At 55.1% G+C, this 18528-nt stretch overlaps 7 protein-coding genes across 7 annotated transcripts; 4 read left to right on the top strand and 3 right to left on the bottom strand.

The window, feature by feature from the left end:
* Positions 1-279: 279 nt before the first annotated feature.
* A1O7_00799 (uncharacterized protein) lies at positions 280-2082 on the bottom strand (the record flags this gene model as incomplete). Its single annotated transcript, XM_007754840.1, has 4 exons — positions 280-917; positions 969-1606; positions 1668-1942; positions 1999-2082. The coding sequence occupies 4 exons, from the start codon at positions 2080-2082 to the stop codon at positions 280-282; spliced, it is 1635 nt and encodes a 544-aa protein (XP_007753030.1).
* Positions 2083-4610: 2528 nt separating this feature from the next.
* On the bottom strand, positions 4611-6241 carry A1O7_00798 (uncharacterized protein; the record flags this gene model as incomplete). The annotated part of the gene is made up of 4 exons (XM_007754839.1): positions 4611-4674; positions 4761-5191; positions 5329-5701; positions 5769-6241. 4 exons carry the CDS (start codon positions 6239-6241, stop codon positions 4611-4613), a joined length of 1341 nt encoding a protein of 446 aa, XP_007753029.1.
* A 512-nt stretch (positions 6242-6753) lies between these two features.
* On the top strand, positions 6754-8697 carry A1O7_00797 (uncharacterized protein; the record flags this gene model as incomplete). The annotated part of the gene is made up of 2 exons (XM_007754838.1): positions 6754-6959; positions 7011-8697. The coding sequence occupies 2 exons, from the start codon at positions 6754-6756 to the stop codon at positions 8695-8697; spliced, it is 1893 nt and encodes a 630-aa protein (XP_007753028.1).
* Positions 8698-9166: 469 nt separating this feature from the next.
* On the top strand, positions 9167-11124 carry A1O7_00796 (uncharacterized protein; the record flags this gene model as incomplete). The annotated part of the gene is made up of 2 exons (XM_007754837.1): positions 9167-9821; positions 9884-11124. 2 exons carry the CDS (start codon positions 9167-9169, stop codon positions 11122-11124), a joined length of 1896 nt encoding a protein of 631 aa, XP_007753027.1.
* A 1009-nt stretch (positions 11125-12133) lies between these two features.
* On the top strand, positions 12134-13954 carry A1O7_00795 (beta-N-acetylhexosaminidase; the record flags this gene model as incomplete). Its single annotated transcript, XM_007754836.1, has 1 exon — positions 12134-13954. The coding sequence occupies one exon, from the start codon at positions 12134-12136 to the stop codon at positions 13952-13954; it is 1821 nt and encodes a 606-aa protein (XP_007753026.1).
* A 604-nt stretch (positions 13955-14558) lies between these two features.
* On the top strand, positions 14559-16127 carry A1O7_00794 (uncharacterized protein; the record flags this gene model as incomplete). Its single annotated transcript, XM_007754835.1, has 1 exon — positions 14559-16127. The coding sequence occupies one exon, from the start codon at positions 14559-14561 to the stop codon at positions 16125-16127; it is 1569 nt and encodes a 522-aa protein (XP_007753025.1).
* Positions 16128-16807: 680 nt separating this feature from the next.
* On the bottom strand, positions 16808-18104 carry A1O7_00793 (uracil-DNA glycosylase; the record flags this gene model as incomplete). Its single annotated transcript, XM_007754834.1, has 2 exons — positions 16808-17627; positions 17719-18104. 2 exons carry the CDS (start codon positions 18102-18104, stop codon positions 16808-16810), a joined length of 1206 nt encoding a protein of 401 aa, XP_007753024.1.
* Between the last annotated feature and the right edge of the window lie 424 nt (positions 18105-18528).

Genomic DNA, 18528 nt, shown 5'->3' with positions numbered 1-18528 from the left:
GAAGACCGAGTGTATTCACGCGAGCATGAGCATGAACATGAGCATGAGCACTCGAATGAGAATTAGGATGACCCCAATCTAGGCCGTGATTTGAATCTAACAGAGCTGTAAACTGGTGGGTTATCTACCCATTGGCCTCGTATCCTGTCCAGCGTCAGGACAATATTTGGATAACGCCGCTGCCGCTGCAGTTCCAAATGATACCGATAAACAGGCCGTTTCCGTGTTCTTAAATTCCTCCTCTCCGGCGCCACTCATTTCCTCATTCGCTCAGGCCGCTCAGACCTTTGCCCTCGTTTTCTCCTCAATCTCCGTCGCGGGCGGCATACCTGGCTCATCCGCTCCCTTGGGGGCTGCGTTCTCGTGCACTATATCCCTTGCCTTGAGGAACTCGTCCAGCTCCCTCCTCTGCTCCTCACTTATATCATTCACATGCACGGCGACATCATCACCAAATTGCTTGGAAATCTCCTCGAGCGACAGGCGCGCCGTCTCGGGCCAAAAGAAGTAGATCATGGGCAGGTAGACGATGCACCACGCGACAATCACCAAATAGTATTTCCAGCCGATGTGCACAAATCCCAGGGGTGCGGTCTGCAGGAGGATGATGGTCGCCGCGAACTGGCCGAACAGGCTGAAACCCATGCCGATGGGGCGGATTTCGGTCGGGAAAATCTCCGACACGTACAGGTACATGGTCGTGTCGCAGAAGGTGCCTTGGAAGGTGAGGTACAGGAAGACGATAAACACGCCGCCGGCGTTGCCGCCTTTCATGTCGGGGTGGCCTGCGTAGGTGGCGAGGAGGGCGCACAGGATCGAGGTCGTGATCAGGCACCCGAAGGTGCCGAACATGTACATGAATCGGCGGGAGTTGACGCGGTCGTGGAGCCAGGCGCCCAGGGGGTTGTAGATTACGCCTGAGATGTTAAATTAGTAGGTAGAAGTCAAGGGGAAGGGGGATTGCGAACCTGCGGTAGTGAGCCAGACTGCAGAGAGAAGCAGAGGCATCGATCCGGTCTGCCCGAGGTTGGTCAGGAGAATGACCATGTAGTTGTTGATAACCAGCGGGCCTGCGAACTCGGCTCCCCATTGTGTCAGGAAGCCGATGATCATTCGCTTGCGGTAGCTCCTCTTCTTGAAGCAGGCCATCCAAGGTCCGTAGCCCACGGTCTTGAGCTTGGCGGCATCGAGAGCGAGTTGTTCTCTTGTCTGGTAGAGTTCCTCTTTGGCGACGAGGTCGTCAGGGTCGTCTGCTGAGCGGCGCAATTTGCGGATGACGGTCCAAGCTTCTTCAATTCTGCCCTTTTGGAGCAGCCATCTGGGTGATTTGGGGATCCATATCGAGGTGATCCCCAGGACCAGGGGCGGTAGCGTTTGAACGCAGAGTGGAAACCTCCACGCGAAGGACGGATTGTCCGCCGTTGCGAAATAGCAAGCGTAGCCGAGCCACGCAGAAAGCATGTAGCCAAACACCAGAAAAATGGCATGGTGGCCAACGAGCCATCCTCGGTTTTGCGGCGGTGCCAATTCCGACAGATACATGGGACAGGCGGTGACGAGTATACCGATGCCCAGCCCACTAATCACCCGTCCGACGTGGAACATGCTAACCATTGTTATCAGCATCTGGCGCAAAGCAGCAGTAATTACAGCGGCTGGTCACTTACGCCAAAGCCGCCGCACCACCTTGAAATGCACCACCGATGATGGCCAGCAAGGCTCCGAGTTGAATACTCCGTTTCCGGCCGATGGCGGTGGCGGACCAAGCGATGAAGAGACTTCCAACAGCTCCTCCCGCACTGTAAAGGCCGTTTGCCGTTGCAATGGCGTCGGTCGTCTTTCCTCCATAGCCTGGTTCACCTTGCATGGGAAGGTCAAAGTATTGATACCAGCCTGGTTGTCCGATGGTACTCCCAATGATAGCCGAGCAGTACCCATATGTCTATGCCGGTCAGTCGTCGATACGCAGGGCAGATAAGGGATAGGGATAGTACTCACCATTGACCCAAAGGCCACGGCGACCGTGACCAGTCTGTTGTAAGGGCTCGAATGAGACGAGACGCGTTTCTTTGCCGTCGCCATGATTGCTGAGAGAGGCCCGCAGGACCATACAGATACGGTGGATGTGCAGAAGACTTATGGAAAAGAGACAACATGCCCAGTGACAACCTCGTCCGTGTCAACAGCATCCTGTCAGGATCTTCATGGAGAAAATCCCGGACAAGTTTCTGCGGGGTACCTCATACGGGATTCTGGGAGTTGGAGCCGCCGGCGCCTTTCCTACACAGTATATCTCGTAAGTTAGAAGCGGCTGGCCTAATCCGTGACACTAGCTAATTAATGTAGCGAGCTTAGGCCCACCCAAAGCCTGCTCAAGCATTTTAGCTTGTCTCCAACGGAGAACGAGAGCGGACGTTGTCAACAGGACTTGAGAAAAGATGGACACCATCCGTGTTGGTACGCTCATTGGCTTCGACAGCAGCACGAGTGGGTTGGCTGGGTCCCAAGATTCTTCGTAAAAACATCACGAATCGACTCCACGAGGACAGGGGTGACAGGGCGTGGAGAGCTCCAGGGGCATTGCTTGTGGAGCAAAGCCCAGGCTCCTGGATCCCGGCATGGACCACAACAATCTCCGATGGTGTTGACGAGGGAAGTCCGGCGTCCGCCACTTCGCACTCATACGTAGTCGGTGATCCGGGAAGCCCGAGGATATGTACTGTAGAATGAAAGTTTCAGAGGCAGGTATGGCAGGCCCAAAAGGAATATCCTGATTGCATGTGAGCGGTTGCCAGAGTGTTCACATGTATGTTTATTGCCGGCATGAGGTCGCAAGTCACGCACCAATCCATTGCAGATCTGCACAAGCATGCTTACCGCCTGCAAACGAGAGCCAACTGGGACTCATCAAGCCCCGGCTGTGATATGCACACGCCCGGTCTGGGAACTGGGTCCTGGCGGTTACACAAAGATCGGCTAAAGCGGAGCGGCGCGATGCTAGAGGAAAACGACTGTCATTTCGATGAGAGACTCAGACAACGACAATAAATACTCCGTAACCAGACCTTCTCTTTTCAAAAGGGACTCTTTGCCGTCCACTTTCTGTGGCAGACGCCGGTCAGGCAGTGGCTGCGATAAAGGGTGCATTCAGGGAGAGCCCGTTTTCGTCGAGACCGGTAACGGCGTGTTCATCGGCCACTTTCCACCACACAAGCACAAGACATGATAGTCAACCTGGGTCCGAGGCCGCGATTCGCGTAGACTGTCGCCTATGTGGTCAGCGTACGAAGTATGGAGGACACAATAATAAAAAGTACGGCGTCTTCCTCAGCTGTGTCCTCTCGAGCCTCCCGCCCGCCTTCCATCCAAAAAAAGGTCGAAAGCGCGACAGGAGGACGCTAGTCCAGTCCCGGGCTAGCTCAACTGAAGCAGCGTCCGAACACTTTGCAACTGATTGCAACTGACTTGTTGCTGAAAAACTCACGACTCTCCACCAGGTGCCCGCTTGGGCGGCTTAGGGGAACAGAAGAGTTGGCATTCCTACCAGGTACCTCGTGGACGACAAGGATGGCGAAGCCGTGCGCGTCCTCAACAACAAGTCCACCACAGCGGCCGAGAAGTGATGCCGAAATCAAACTTCAAGTCAAGAAAGTGAGCAGTGAATGAATCACCATGGCCTGCCGAAGATATTTTGGTGCCGTCGTTCAGCGATGCTACCTCTTTCCGTCAAGCTGTCGAGAAACGGTACAACTATGCATCGTAACTACTCGCGTCCCAGTTGTGGTGAGTTGCTCTTTGCCTTGATACTGTCTTCAACCTGGCGCCTAATTCACCGCTAACTCTTCCCCATGACCGTTACTATCGCATTTGACAGACGCTGATCAGCTTCATGACATCTCTTTCCGTGCATTGTTTCCACCTCATTGATTTGCCGCCAGCTCCTGATCGTTTTCATTCCTCATGTTACACGTCAATCAAAACATGGATGGACCGGACCTTGCCAAAGACCGCCGCTCTTTGACGAAATTCTCAAAACCTGCGTTCACAGCCCTTGCGGCGTATGTGGGAGCTCCGGAGGAGCTCTGAAGCGAGGGTATTCGCGCATGCGCGCACTTTTCAACCAAACCGTTCAGCCTTCAGACCGCGAGTGCTTGGACGGGGATATTCCAGATGCTTGGATTCGAGAACAGTCGGAACAAGACGACTTCAAAGAAAGGACCCACAATATAAATATGCGAAAACTGGTCACCACAAAGGGACGCTCAATCTTTACCTGCCTCCGTTAACCGGCCGCCGGAGCGAGCCCACGCCTGTGGTCATCTACATCCGGTACGACCTTTAAATGCCAGACAACTCTAGCGCCCTCTGTGATCTCGTCCAGAGCCTCGGAGGGTATGCTCTCCCATTGATTGAATACCGAGACCACGATTCGCCCGCTGCAGTGTACGACTGCAAAGCTAGTATCTGTTGTCTCCGATCTCATGCAGCACAGTACAAGCTCGACCCAGGTCGTTTCATTGCTTGGGGAGAATGTCACACCGGTCTGCTTGGCTTCCTACGCCTGAAGCTCGAGGCTGCCGACTTACGGTTGCCAAGGGACCTGATGATCTTTAAAATCCCTGCAGTTCTGACAGACCTGTCTCTTCCCCGACCTCTTGCAGAACCTTGGCTAACCTATTTGCATGGAGTCAGCATCATCTAGCCAACAACCAAGTCGACCAGTATAAGATCTCCATCCTACACCACGACTGACGACTTACCTGTCTAGACCCATGCTTAACTCTTCTCTCGGCGTCGCAAATGTTATTCGAAAATTGCCATTCCTCTCGCTAGCAAAGCTCGCACCCATAGCCACCCATACACCGCCGTGAGCCATTTTCCAGTTCAATTCTATCTCAGCCTCAACACTGTCCTCCTTCAGATACCTGCTCAAATCGAGCCATATAAAGCTGGTAACACTAGCCTTGTTGTACGGAATGTTATGCTTCCTCAAGTATGACGTCGTGAACTCGTAAGAATCAGTCATCTTCTGCTGGAGAAGCGGGAAGTACCATTTCTGGAAAGGTTTGTCGTTGAGCAAGTTCAACCAGGCATGCTCGGCGAGCTGTGAAGCACGAGTGAAGCTTGCTACTGCGCGAAATGCTTTGAGCACTCTACCGTTCGACGGAGAGATGACCGCACCGATCCGAACCTAAAACTATGTCAAAGGCCTGTTCATTTCAACCGGAACTGAACAGCCGTGCGCATCAGAAGGGCGCCTAGAAAGCGTCTCAATTGGGTGCATATTTGGTCTTCACGATGCAGGATTCATGGCCAAGGACAACTTACGCCGTTCGCGCAGAAATCTTTGCTCATCGCATAGATGACGTGGACAAGGGTCGGGTCGATATATTTCTCTAGGTCGAAAAATAGGACAGACACGAATGGGGGAGGGGCCGGTACGTCGTTACTGGGAAAGTGTGATTTGGCATAGACCTCGTCCGAGATGAGGTGGATATTGTATTTTGCGCAGAGACGCATTATGCCGATGAGGAAGTCGTTGTCGTAGGGTCGCCCAAACGGATTATGGGGACTAGAAAGTAAGATGGCCCGGATCTTCACGCCAGCCGCATTCGACTTGTGCAGGGCTGCTTCATAGGAGCCAACCGCTTCCTCCGAGGTAGGATTGATGTCACCGAAAGGCACCAGCACGGGCCTTACCCTGTTCCCCCCAGCAGTGTAAGCTTCGACAGGCTGTACAGAGGCAGCAGTGCCGCACTGACACTTACTTTGCCCTTGCTTCTATATCCGGGAAGAAACCCACATACAATGGCCTCCCGACCAATATCCCGTCCCCGGGCTCACCCAGACAGAAGGATAGATTGTCCACGGCGGATCCCGCCCCATTGCACACAGCTACATGGCTTTCACCAATCGCCATGCTCGGCTTGAAGACCTCTGTCACAAACTCGGCAATGGCTCTTCGCAACTCAATAGACCCAGCAGGACCGTGTCCGTAGGTCAAGTGCCACGGGGTAATGTTCATGTTGCTGTTGACGTGGTCGACGATATCTTGGCGCATGAGTTTGTTCTCCGCAATCGCAAGGGCCACAATGCCATTCGGGTTGCTTATGGGGTCGTACTGGTTGTGGAAGCAGTGAGAGCGTATCGCGTGAAGTTTGCTCGTCTGCGGATCTGGAGGGTTGAGATTGCTCAGGGCTCTATATGAGATAAACTCCCCAGCACTGGTGTGGGTGGCCATCCTGTTTGCTTTGGCTGAATGATAGCTTCGATATTGCAACTTTGTGGCTGCTCGCTTTGAGAAAAGTGTGACCCAAGACATTCAGCGCGATATGTATGTCAAATCTTCACTTGGGAGGAAGATCAGATATCATGCCACAGAAGAGCTTGGCTTACATGACTGCTGGTAGCTCCCGTCTCTGTTATTGAACTCCTTGAGATGTCATCGGCACAGCCATACAGTGATCACACTTGTTTCAGTCAGTGAAGGCCGCCGTCTGACAAGCAAGTATCGTCAGAGGCTGTAAGGAGAATCGTCACTGCTCTGTTGGAGTGAAGCGGATCTGAACCGAAGTGGAAGAAAGTTGTCCCGCCAGCCGGATTTCGCGTGAACAATCTTCTGCTCGACCTTCAGTCCACTTCCCAGTCGGACTACCTCGGTTTCCAGTAGCCAGCATCCCCTTGGCTGTTTGATGATGACATTTGCAGCATACCGGAATCGCAGACGCGGAAGAGGCAGAAGCCACCAGTCAAATGGGTGACGAGAAACGCGACTCCCGTGGTGGGAGCACCGAAGCCAACGAGGAAGGAAGACCTCACAAACGGCAACGCAACTTCATCGCACGGCAAGCATGCGAAGCATGCCGACTGAAGAAAACGCGCTGCGATGAAGATATGCCTTGTAGTCTCTGTCGAAGCTTGGGGATTGAATGCACCTATGCGGAGCGCAAGCCAACCAAGTACGTGAAGACGGCTAGGTATTCGCCGTAGAGACTGACGAGCAACCTCAGGAACGAAGTTTCGATGAGCATGGTATTCAGTGCCCTGAGACGAATGGAGTCAAAACTCGATGGCCTGTCCAATACAGTATCTGCGAAGTCCGGCCCGGAGCCTGAAATCACCAGGCGGGAGTCGAGCTTGCAAGAGTCTCCTTACCATTTGGATTCCGTCGCCTCACATCACTCGTTTTCGTCACCACTTCCAAGTACCAGACAGATGCACCGACACTCATACGGCCAACTTGTCCTTTCGTTCAGTGCCCACCAGACAATCCACTGGCCCGGGGTGCAAGCTTTACTACCTCAGAACCTAGCTTCAAGGGCGCACAGTCTCGAGAAGAGTTACCCGACTCAGCTGGAATCAGGAAGGCTTTCGCTGACTTCAACCGTCTCGGCCCAAGCCGTGGCTCTTACAGGAGACTGGCTTGCCTCTCTCAGCCTCGCCTGCGTGAAGGATTTGTCGAACGCTTGTTTCGACACCTTCAACCGGGTATACCCATTCATTGACCGTAATCACTACTTTTCCAGCACTCTCTCTGTAGTGGTCAGAGAAGGGTTTGGATATGATATGGAATCCTGCTTGGTGCTCAATATTATGGCCCTTGGCTGCATGGGGTTGAAATCGTTCGAAGAGGGCGGGTTCGCGGCGCACCGTACTGCCATCACACCCCTCATCCGTCATATCATGGATGAAGAGATGTCCGGCTTGAGCTTCTTCAACGAAGCCCGGAGGCGCGTAGGTCTCTGCCTCTGTGAGAGAACAATCGAGGCGTGCCAGTACTACCTAACATCAGCCTTGTACTTCGCACAGCTCATGCGCCCTGTCGACAAGTGGATGATGACCAATCGGGCAGCAGTCATCTGCACCGCTTTCTGGAAATGTCCATTAGAACCTCACGACGAGTGGGCGACGGACATGCAAGCAAGATTATTCTGGTGCTCGTTGATGCTGGAAAGTCTTGTCGTTCAAGAATTGGAGCTGCCACCCTCTAGCCTGAAATCATTTGAAGACGAGGTTCCGCTTCCGAAATTCACCACCTACCCCTATATCGGCAGTTCCCGTGGTCATCAGTCTGACGACTCGATCTACCATTATCACTTCCTGGCGCAGATCGCCCAACGTATCATCTTGAATCGCATTCGAGATGAGTTATTCTTCAGCAACCCGTCGACAAAGTTGGCCGAAGAACTACGCCATCAGCTTGAACAATGGCGTGCCAATTTACCCGAAGCCCTTCGGTACGCTGGAGAGCAGGACTTTCCTTGTCCAGCTGATGCTGTGGTTGTAGCCCTGCTGCAGATGCGGTACCGGGTATCGATCTTCCATCTAGGTCGACCGTTCCTGTACAAGGCTATCCACAATCCCGCTGGGGTTTCTGATGCCGAGCTGAAACTATGTGCAGAGGCCCTGGAATATGCTATGGACTGGCACATGACGCTGCCAGTGTGCTCGAGTATGAAGAATTTCGCCCCACTCAAGTACTTTTGTTGTGGTCAGTTCTTTGGGCAGCTGCTTATTTTCTACGCATTCAAAACCTCATCGGAACGACGGTTGAGAGATTCACTGCCTGCTGGTTACGAAAACTGGTGTACCAAGATGTTAAGATTCATCTGGGACTTTGCTGACCCCGAGTCTAGCCCGACCATCGCCAAAGATTTTGAGTTACTTTCAACCTTATATCATGTTGCAGAAAGCTAAGATGACAGTATCGTCCTGCGACGACAGAGGGCCATAAGTGGTTGTCTCGGCTAAGCCCAATTAGCCCGTTTCGAATCGGTGCCACGAGCCAAGCGAAGATGAGGCAAGGACTTGATGTCATCTCGCTCCTCGCCCATGGCCGACAGCCCGCCCTTTGTTTTGTCTTGTCCAAATGCTGCCGTCAAAATTTCCAACAATGTGCGGGGTTGATAACATGGTCCAATCATGGGCCATCGCGCAGGTATCCGACTTTCAACGTGCTGGTGCGCTTTACGCGTCAGTCCACAGCACTTACCACAGCCCCGCGTCATGTGGCGGCGTACAAAATCTCAACCTCCCGGGGTCGAAGCTGCCGTCGATCTTGGATGACCATGCGAGAGACACCGACGAACTGTTGACCAGAAGAACAAGATTCACAACTGGAGCGCAACATTACTAGTTCAGCCTGGTTCACGTCAACGTTCGAACCATGAGTGTCCAAGTCCGAGCACCGACCGACCCGAGCCTCACAATATCAAAAGACCGTTGTGAGCCAGGATCGGTCAATATTCCTCTCTGTAACTTTCCAAAGACAGCCGAGTCAACCTCCGCCGACCCTGACGCCACCGCCAGCAAAGTCGTGGACGCGATCAAGACAGCTCTAAACAATGACGATACCAAGGCCATCGCCGAGCTCTTTCTCGATGATGGCTATCTTAGAGATCACCTGGCGCTGTCGTGGGAGTTCCACACCGTCAAAGGAAAGGACAAAATTGCCGACTTTCTCGCGCAGAACGGATTTCCGTTGACAAACATCGAGATCGACAAAAGCTCAGCTTACCGCTCACCCCAATTTGGCGTATATGATGGTGTAGGAGAGGTGAAAGGCATCCAGTTCTTTTTCAATTTCACGACCAAAGTCGGAAAAGGCCAGGGCGTGGGCCGATTAGCCGAGAAAGACGGGCAATGGAAGCTCTTCACTTTCTTCACCACACTGAAAGACCTCTTGGGCCATGAAGAGACTACGGGCCCCAATAGACCTCAAGGTGTGGTCCACGGCGGCCAGGTCAATCGCAAGAATTGGGCAGAGAGGAGACAAGACGAATTGGAATTCAAAGATCGCGATCCTGTCGTTTTGGTCGTCGGTAAGCGAGCCCAGCCCTGCGAGTACCGCTAATAAGTTCATACTGACTGATCTTTGGCTTAGGTGCTGGGCAGGCCGGATTAACAGCAGCAGCCCGCCTCAAAATGCTCGGCGTCGACACCTTGGTCATCGACTCTGAAAACACCATAGGCGACAACTGGCGGAGACGGTACCACCAGCTGGTCCTCCACGACCCGGTATGGTACGACCACATGCCCTACCTCCGATTCCCCCCGCACTGGCCGATCTTCACCCCGAAGGATAAGTTGGGGGAGTGGTTCGAGTCGTACGCCAAGCTGTTGGAGCTGAACGTCTGGGTCAAGACAACCATAGAATCGACCTCCTGGGACGAGAGCAAGAAGCAATGGACCGTCACGGTCAAGCGCACAAAGGCCGACGACGGCAGCCCCGAAACTCAAACGTTCCATCCCAGGCACATCGTCCAATGTACCGGACACAGTGGCAAGAAGAACTACCCCACGATCAAAGGCATGGAGAACTTCCAGGGCGATGTCCTCTGCCACTCGTCCGACTTCAAGGGCGCACAGCCGAACGGCAAGGGGAGAAAGGCCGTGGTCGTCGGGTCGTGCAACTCCGGCCACGACATCACGCAGGATTTCTACGAAAAGGGCTACGACGTCACGATGGTGCAGAGATCCACCACGTGCGTCATCTCCAGCGAGTCCATCACCGAGATCGGGCTGAAGGGGGTGTACGACGAGATGGGTCCCCCTGTTGACGATGCGGACCTGTGGCTGCACTCGTTCCCCAGCGAGGTCCTGAAGGCGTTCCAGGTCAAAGTCACGGCCCAGCAAAACCAGCATGATGCCAAGATTCTGGAGGGGCTGGAGAAGGTCGGGTTCGGGCTCGACAAGGGGCCCGCAAACGCCGGGCTGTTCATCAAGTACTTCCAGCGAGGGGGCGGGTACTACATCGACGTTGGCGGCTCGCAGCTCATCATTGACGGCAAGGTCAAGATCAAACAGGGGCAAGAGATCGAGGAAATTCTCCCGCATGGTCTGCGTTTTGCAGATGGTAGCGAGCTCGACGCCGACGAGATCATCTTTGCGACAGGGTACCAAAACATGAGGACGACGGCACGGGATATCTTTGGCGACGAAGTGGCCGATCGCGTCGGTGATATCTGGGGATATGACTCGGAGGGGGAGATGCGGACGATCTGGCGCAAGACGGGCCATCCGGGGTTCTGGTTCCATGGAGGCAACCTGGCGCTGTGTCGGTACTATTCCAAATTGCTGGCACTGCAAATCAAGGCTCTCGAGGAGGGGATTGCTCAGTATTAGTTGACGTGGGCTGGAACGGGAGGGGGAGAGAATACTACCGTATGAAGAGTGCTAGAGCTGCGCAGCGATCACCTGCGGTGATAAGAGCGAAGCGAAATCAAGTCGACATACGTAGCTAGGAATCGTGCTGTGAAACCCTGGCCTTCGACGCTCGGCCTGCAATCTGGGACAGACTTCACTTCTACTGGGACTGGCGCAGAGAAGTAACGTCTATGGATATTGCAGCTCGAACTTCACTTCCTCCGAGTAGTGGAAAGGCCGCCCGCGACGTCATTTGTGCAGATGTTCAGAACATCGACGGACGCCGTGCTCACCGTGACGGCAAAGTAGATCATGAGCGATGAGCGCGTGGCCGATGGACAAGCAACCCGACCGTCATATGATCGGACATCAGCATCAATGAGATGATATGCCGATGACCTTGACGGAGTTTCTCAATTCCACGTGCTCCGTATCTCGCACCATCCTCGTATCTCCGGTGCAGCTCGTGGCCGCTAATAAAGGAAGGTGGTCGTAACGTATCAATGGCAAGGTGGTATTGAGATCCATGTGAGAAAGAGGAAGCTCAAGGTCAAGCTTTCCCCGCATTCTACGTGGGGCAAGGCACAGAACCGGCACCGACATATCACGTGACGGTCTCCCTGAGCCTCCACTGCCACATGCCATACACTGAGGGGCGATATCAGCCACATCCACCTTCACCAGCCTCACAGCCACTAGCTGTCAATGTCACCGTCACAACACCAGTTGACGAAAGGAGATAAACGCGTGGAGTTGCATCAGAATGCATCTCGTCTATCCCGACCCAAGCCTCAGGACGGCCACCTCCCCAAGGTCACCTCACTATCACGAGCAACCGGTACGCCGCAGATGTTGTGTAACCTGCACATGGAGTGACCACAACTATGCGACGGGCTTCACGTCGCCATAATATCCTCAGACCTTCCTTCCTCTGAGCAGAGCACATCTTTAGACATTCGTTGCTCCCTCACGCCCGTTACCGGACAAGATGCATCTCCAACAATCTATACCGCGAGTTGCTGTGGCTGCCGGCTTCTTCGGTAGCCTCGTTGGCGCTGTTGCCGTCAACCCTCTGCCAGCCCCGCAAAACATCACTTGGGGTACATCAGGACCGCTGTCTATAGCTGGGTACTTGATCTTGAACTCAGCAGCCGATCAGGTCGTCAATGATGCTTGGTCTCGTGCATGGAATACCATCAACACATTACAATGGGTTCCCGCTGCAGTTGAATCTCCCATCGCCTCATATCCGCCTTACCCAACAGCCACGCCGTCGTCCAGGATCAAGCGGTCGGGCTCATATTTGAGCCAAATCGACCTCACCATCGCGGATACCTCAGCTGACCTTCAACATGGCGTGGATGAGTCTTACACCATCGACATCACGTCAAGTTCCTCGGCCATCAGCATCACCGCGCAAACCGTCTGGGGCGCTCTGCATGCATTTACGACCTTGCAGCAGCTAATCATCTCTGATGGACAGGGAGGCCTCATAATCGAGCAACCGGTATCGATCACGGATGCTCCACTCTACCCCTACCGAGGAATCATGATCGACTCGGGACGGAACTTCATCAGCGTGGCAAAAATCTACGAACAGATCGACGGGATGGCGCTGTCGAAGCTGAACGTTCTTCACTGGCATATTGTGGACGCCCAATCCTGGCCGATCCAGATCAACACTTACCCACAGATGACTCAAGGCGCTTACTCTGCCAAACAGATCTACTCGCAGGACGACATCAAGGCCATCATCGCTTATGCTCGAGCTCGCGGTGTGAGAATCATTCCTGAGGTCGATATGCCGGGCCATGCATCCCAGGGATGGACAGCAGTCGATCCCAGTATCGTCGCGTGTGCCAATTCCTGGTGGTCAAACGATGTCTGGGCGTACCACACGGCCGTGGAACCCAATCCGGGTCAACTCGAGATCCTCAACAACAAAACGTATGAAGTCGTCAAGAATGTGTATACCGAGCTGTCTGCCCTCTTCGCCGACGATATCTTCCACGTCGGTGGCGATGAGATTCAGGTGGGCTGCTACAACTTCAGCACTCTGGTGCAAGAGTATTTCGCGCAAAACTCGTCCCGGACATACGACGATCTACTGCAGGTCTGGGTCGACAATGCCATCCCAATTTTCAAGTCGGTCTCCAACAAGCGATTGATGATGTGGGGCGACGTGTTGCTCAATACACCGCACGCCAACAATCTACCCAAGAATGTCATCATCCAAGCATGGAACAACGGTCTGCAAGACATTGACAATGCGACCAAGCTAGGCTACGACGTGGTCGTCTCGTCCTCGGATTTCCTGTACCTAGACTGCGGCTTCGGTGGCTGGGTGACCAACGACCCACGGTATAACGAAATGGTCAACCCGAATGTCTCGGTCCCGAACTTCAACTATCTAGGTACCGGCGGCTCGTGGTGCGCACCGTACAAGACCTGGCAACGGATCTACGACTACGACTTCACCTTGAACCTGACGGACGCGCAGAAGAGCCATGTCCTCGGAGCTGAGGTCCCGCTCTGGTCCGAACAAGTCGACGACACGGTGATTTCCTCCAAGATGTGGCCCCGCGCCGCAGCCCTGGCAGAACTCACCTGGTCGGGCAACACGGATCCAAGCACGGGGAGTAAGAGGACGACGCAGATGACGCAGCGGATCCTGAATTTCCGAGAATATCTCGTGGCGAACGGAGTGCAGGCGGCGCCGTTGGTGCCGAAGTACTGTCTGCAGCATCCGCATGCTTGTGACTTGTATGCGAATCAGACGGCGCTGGCCGAGTACGCGACGACGCAATGACTGCAGGCTGCCACAGCTGTGCCTGTTCGTGCGAGTGGCCAGGATAAGAACGCCGCTCAACATGCATTTGCAGCTGCCGGCGGCCGACAAGCGATGTGTTCGTCTGGGCCACCATATGCCGGAGCACGGAATTACGGCATGTGTAATGCAAACGCAGTAACATGATATTGTTTCGGGAGTCGCTTCGGCAACCATGAATCAATGAAGAGCGAGCGTTCAGTAAATGTCAGCCTTGTCTTCCAAATAAGCCCGCACCCAATGTGATGTCCATTCTCCGAGATCGGCTCGGCGAGATTTCGAGACGCACGACATGCGTGCCGCTTCCCCAACTTTTGCTCTACTCCGAGGTGAGGCGATCGAGACGGCCGTCCATGAGGGGTACTGCCCCAGGATATGTCCATGCCCATCCACAGAGCGATTGATTAATTGTACTTAGTATGATTACATCCCAAGCGTGTTCTTCGTACTGAGACGTGTGTTGGTTGTTGAACCTGAAACGATTGATTATATCCGATCGTCGACAGACAAGTCCCGGTCACATAGAGATACAACCTGCCAGACAAGCACGGAGTGATTACTCGCTCGCGGAGGAAACAATCCCAAAATGGGCTCAATCGAAAACACCACCGCCGCCGACCCTTCTTCCATTCTGAATGCCAGCCTTAACGGCACCTCCAAGGCAGATGCTCCAATCCCAACTCCACCCGTAACAGAGATCCTGGCCTCCTTTGTCGCCGACGCCCCGTCACATATATCAGAATACTTGACGCCCCAGGTCCGCTCGCGCCTCAAGGAATACATCCTCGACTACATCGGCGTGACCCTCGCAGCGACGCAGACATGCGAGTCGACACCCGCGTTCCTCGCCGCGGTCGAGGCCCTCGGCGGACACAGCAGTGGCTCGACCGCATGCACGGTCCTGGGCGTGGGCAAGCGTTATGCGCCGCAGTACGCGGGCCTGTTGAACGCCGCGCTCGGCCACTCGCTCGACTTTGACGACACGTACGCGAGGGGGACGCTGCACGCGGGGGTGACGGCCATTGCGGCGGCGTTTGCGCAGGCGGAGCAGGCGTACGCGGACGCGGACGCGGAGGCGAAGCCGGAGCCAGACTCTTCGTCGCAGTCGCCGTCCACGTCCATGTCCACGTCCATGGACCTCTTCTTGGTGGCGATCGCGACAGGCTACGAAATCACATGCCGCCTCGGCGCGGTGCTGGGGCCCGAAGCCTACGCGCGCGGCTTCCACAACACGTCCACGGCGGGCATCTTCGGCGCCGTGGCCACGCTCAGTGTGCTCAAGCGGCTTGAGGGGCACGTGGTGGCCAACGCGTTCGGCCTCGCGGGCAGCAAGGCCGCCGGGAGCATGCAGTACCTGGCCAACGGGAGCTGGAACAAGCGCCTGCACCCCGGGTTCGCGGTGCATGATGCGTTCATGTGCGTCGCGCTGGCCGAGGCCGGGGTGCTGGGCGCGGCCCATATCATTGAAGGGGAAATGGGCTTTCTGCACGCGTATACGTCCAAACCCACGATCCCCGCGGCTGACGTGGCGTGGTTGGTGGGCCAGCTGGGCCAGAGGTGGGAATTCCTCGAAACGAGCCTCAAGCCGTTCCCCGCGTGTCGGATGACGCACGGGTTTATTGAGTACGCGGCCACATTGGGCGTTGGCGCAGGGTATGCGTCTTCGGCCGCGGACGTGAAGAGCATCACACTGAGTCTGAGTCCCTCGAACGTGCTCGTCGTGGGGGTCCGGTCGCCCAACAAGTTACATCCGGGAAATATGGTGGACGCGCAGTTCAGCGCGTACTTTACGACGGCGAACTCGTTCCTGTACGGCGCCGAGGACGCGGGCGGCGTGCAGTGTTATCGTCCCGACCGGTTGAATGATCGCGAGATCTGGGATCTCAGCGAGAAGATCGTCTGCGTCGGCGACGAGGGCATCACGCAGTTCGGGTCGCGCATCAGGGTCGAGTACGTCGACGGACAGGTCAGGGAGGTCGATATCCCCACGCCGCTTGGGGAGGTTGGGCGGCCGTTCGGGCGGGAGCTGGTCGAGCGGAAGTTTCGGGGGCTGGTGGAGCCCGTGGTTGGCGCGGAGAGGGCCAGTGCGATGGTCAAGGCTGTGGATGAGTTGGAGCGGTATACTGTCGTGGATATTTTGGGGATGTTGTGTTGATGTCAATCGTAGGCTGCTGGATCGTGTCCGGACCGTCGGAGGTAGGAATTACTGTATGAGTGTACGTGGGTCGGCGTGTGTGTTCGCTATAACGAGATAGCGTACGGTACCTAGGTAAGTGGTATGGAGCACGGCGGGGATGGAATAGCATCTCATGGCACGGCACGGCATGTCAGGGGAGGTACTCCGTATATGCTCGATCACCCTCTCACTACGGTCCTTCTCATTGGCCACTCACCACCCATATATAGTACGTACCTCCAGTCAGGCACGTATGGAGCCTCCTGTGTCGTATGCTCGCGATGGTGCCACGGCGCTTAAAGGCGGGATAGAATGCAAGGAGATGGCGGTGTCATAAGCCACGACGCTATAGTAACCCAAGCTTCTCTATCTCTTCTTCACATTTTTGTATTGTACAATCTGCCAAACAAGGCGGATCCCCGTGGTCCACCTTCGCCACAAAACTCCAGACACCATGCTCAAGATGCACGTATTGAGACAGTCTGCTCCAGCCGAAGCCAACATCATTCACCCTGGGAACATTTCCTTCGCTTAGTTACACTTCATTCGCTCAGGGTTTGTTTCGCTTCCTTCTTGGGCTAGCTCCTGCTAGAGTCGCCACTGTCGTGCTTTTGTCGGTCTTTCTTTGAACTTACGCATTCGACACCGTAGAGGACGGTTCAGACTTGCTTCTCCTGCGGCTCTGTCTCTGACTCTGCCTCTGCCTCTGCCTCTGCTTCCGCCTGAGCAATCTCTTCCATCGCAGCGATAGCGTCTTCGTCATCTGCGGCGCCGAACTCATCATCGTCTTCCCCAAGCGCACGGTCCTTCTTCTTCTCCGCATCCTCCTTCTTGGCAAGCTCAGTGACCGGCCCGGCTTCTTGTGGCTTTTTCTTCTGCGTCTCCGTCACCTTGACTGGCTCGCTTGTTTCCGGCCCTTTGATCGGATGCTGGACGTTCAAGTCCCAGTTAATCACGCCCTCGGCTCCGTAGCGCGACTCCAGCCACTCATTCGTCTTCCTGAAGTGCCCGCAGTCGAAGAAGCCCTTGTGCGCACTCAACGGCGAGGGGTGCACGCTCTTCAACACTAGATGGCGCGCTCCGGTGATCTTTTCGCACCGTTTCTGGGCGGGAGATCCCCATGCCAGGAAGACAACACCGCGTGTGCGCAGCTTGACCACCGTGTCGATGACCTTCTGCGTGAATTTCTCCCAGCCGTGGCCGGCATGCGAGTTGGCTAGCCCTGCCCGCACTGTCAAGCACGTGTTTAGGAGTAGGACGCCTTGGTCCGCCCACGGGGTGAGCAGGCCGCCGTTCTTGGGCGGCGGGCTGAATGACGGGTACTCCTTCTTGATGGCCTGGTAGATGTTCTTCAGCGACGGTGGTGCCGGGGTCGGCGGCCGGACGGAGAAACACAGGCCGTGGGCTTGGTTGTGGCCGTGGTAGGGGTCCTGGCCGAGGATGACGACGCGCACCTTGTGCAACGGACAGTGACGGGACCTGCGACAGAGCTTGTCAGTATTTGTGTAGATCGGGCTGGAATTGTCCATGACGAAGACTATGTCCATGTCTGGCGCAGTGAAGCACATACCAGCTGTAGACGTCATCCAACGGCGGGTAGATCTTCTGCTTTGAATCAATCTCTTTCTGCAGGAAACGCTTCAATTCCAAGAACCCCGGCGTGACGACCTCGTCCTTCAGCACGGCCAGCCAGCTGGGGTCGAGGGTATCGATCTCCAACTTGAGAAGCTTCCTTTGCTCGTCACTCAACCCAGCTACCCATTTGTCCTTGTCGAATTTCACGGGCTGCGATTCCGCCACCGCCGCGCCTGCTCCATTGCCCAGCGTCGCGGTTTTGCCGTCGCTTGCTGCTGTGACTTTCGGGGGCCCGAAGAAGGAAGTCAAGTCGGCATTCTTCTTGGGTTTCTTGGGGTCGTTGAGTGACGTGGCGGGTGGATTCTTGCGTTTGAGAGACATGACAGATGATGCGTGGTACAGGTGTAACAAGAGACAAGGCTTCGAGGCCAGAACAGACGCGGCAAGACGACAGGGCAGTCGGGGACACAGCATACACGGAGAGACCGGCTATGACTGACCGTGTCACTCGTACAGTAAGTACTGAGTGCGCAGTTCTGCGATATGCACAAATTTGGGGGAAGACGCGCTCGGTATCAGACTTACGTCATATCGCGTTTGGGAAGCGCGTTGTGTTAAGCAGCCTCGCCACCCTCGCCAGCCTCGCGAGGCATCTTCGGCTTCAGCCTCGAGTCAATCGGATAGAATACGCCGGATGGATGGCAATTTCTACGGGGTCTCGTTGAGGGCAGCCGCTATGAGGAAACTTGACGTTTCACAGTTATAGGGAATTGACCATGCATCAAACGCACCTTTTGTTGTCGGG

Source organism: Cladophialophora yegresii (genome assembly GCF_000585515.1).
Source record: "Cladophialophora yegresii CBS 114405 chromosome Unknown aczIN-supercont1.1, whole genome shotgun sequence".
NCBI lineage: Eukaryota > Fungi > Ascomycota > Eurotiomycetes > Chaetothyriales > Herpotrichiellaceae > Cladophialophora > Cladophialophora yegresii.
This window is presented reverse-complemented; position numbering and strand designations above follow the sequence as displayed.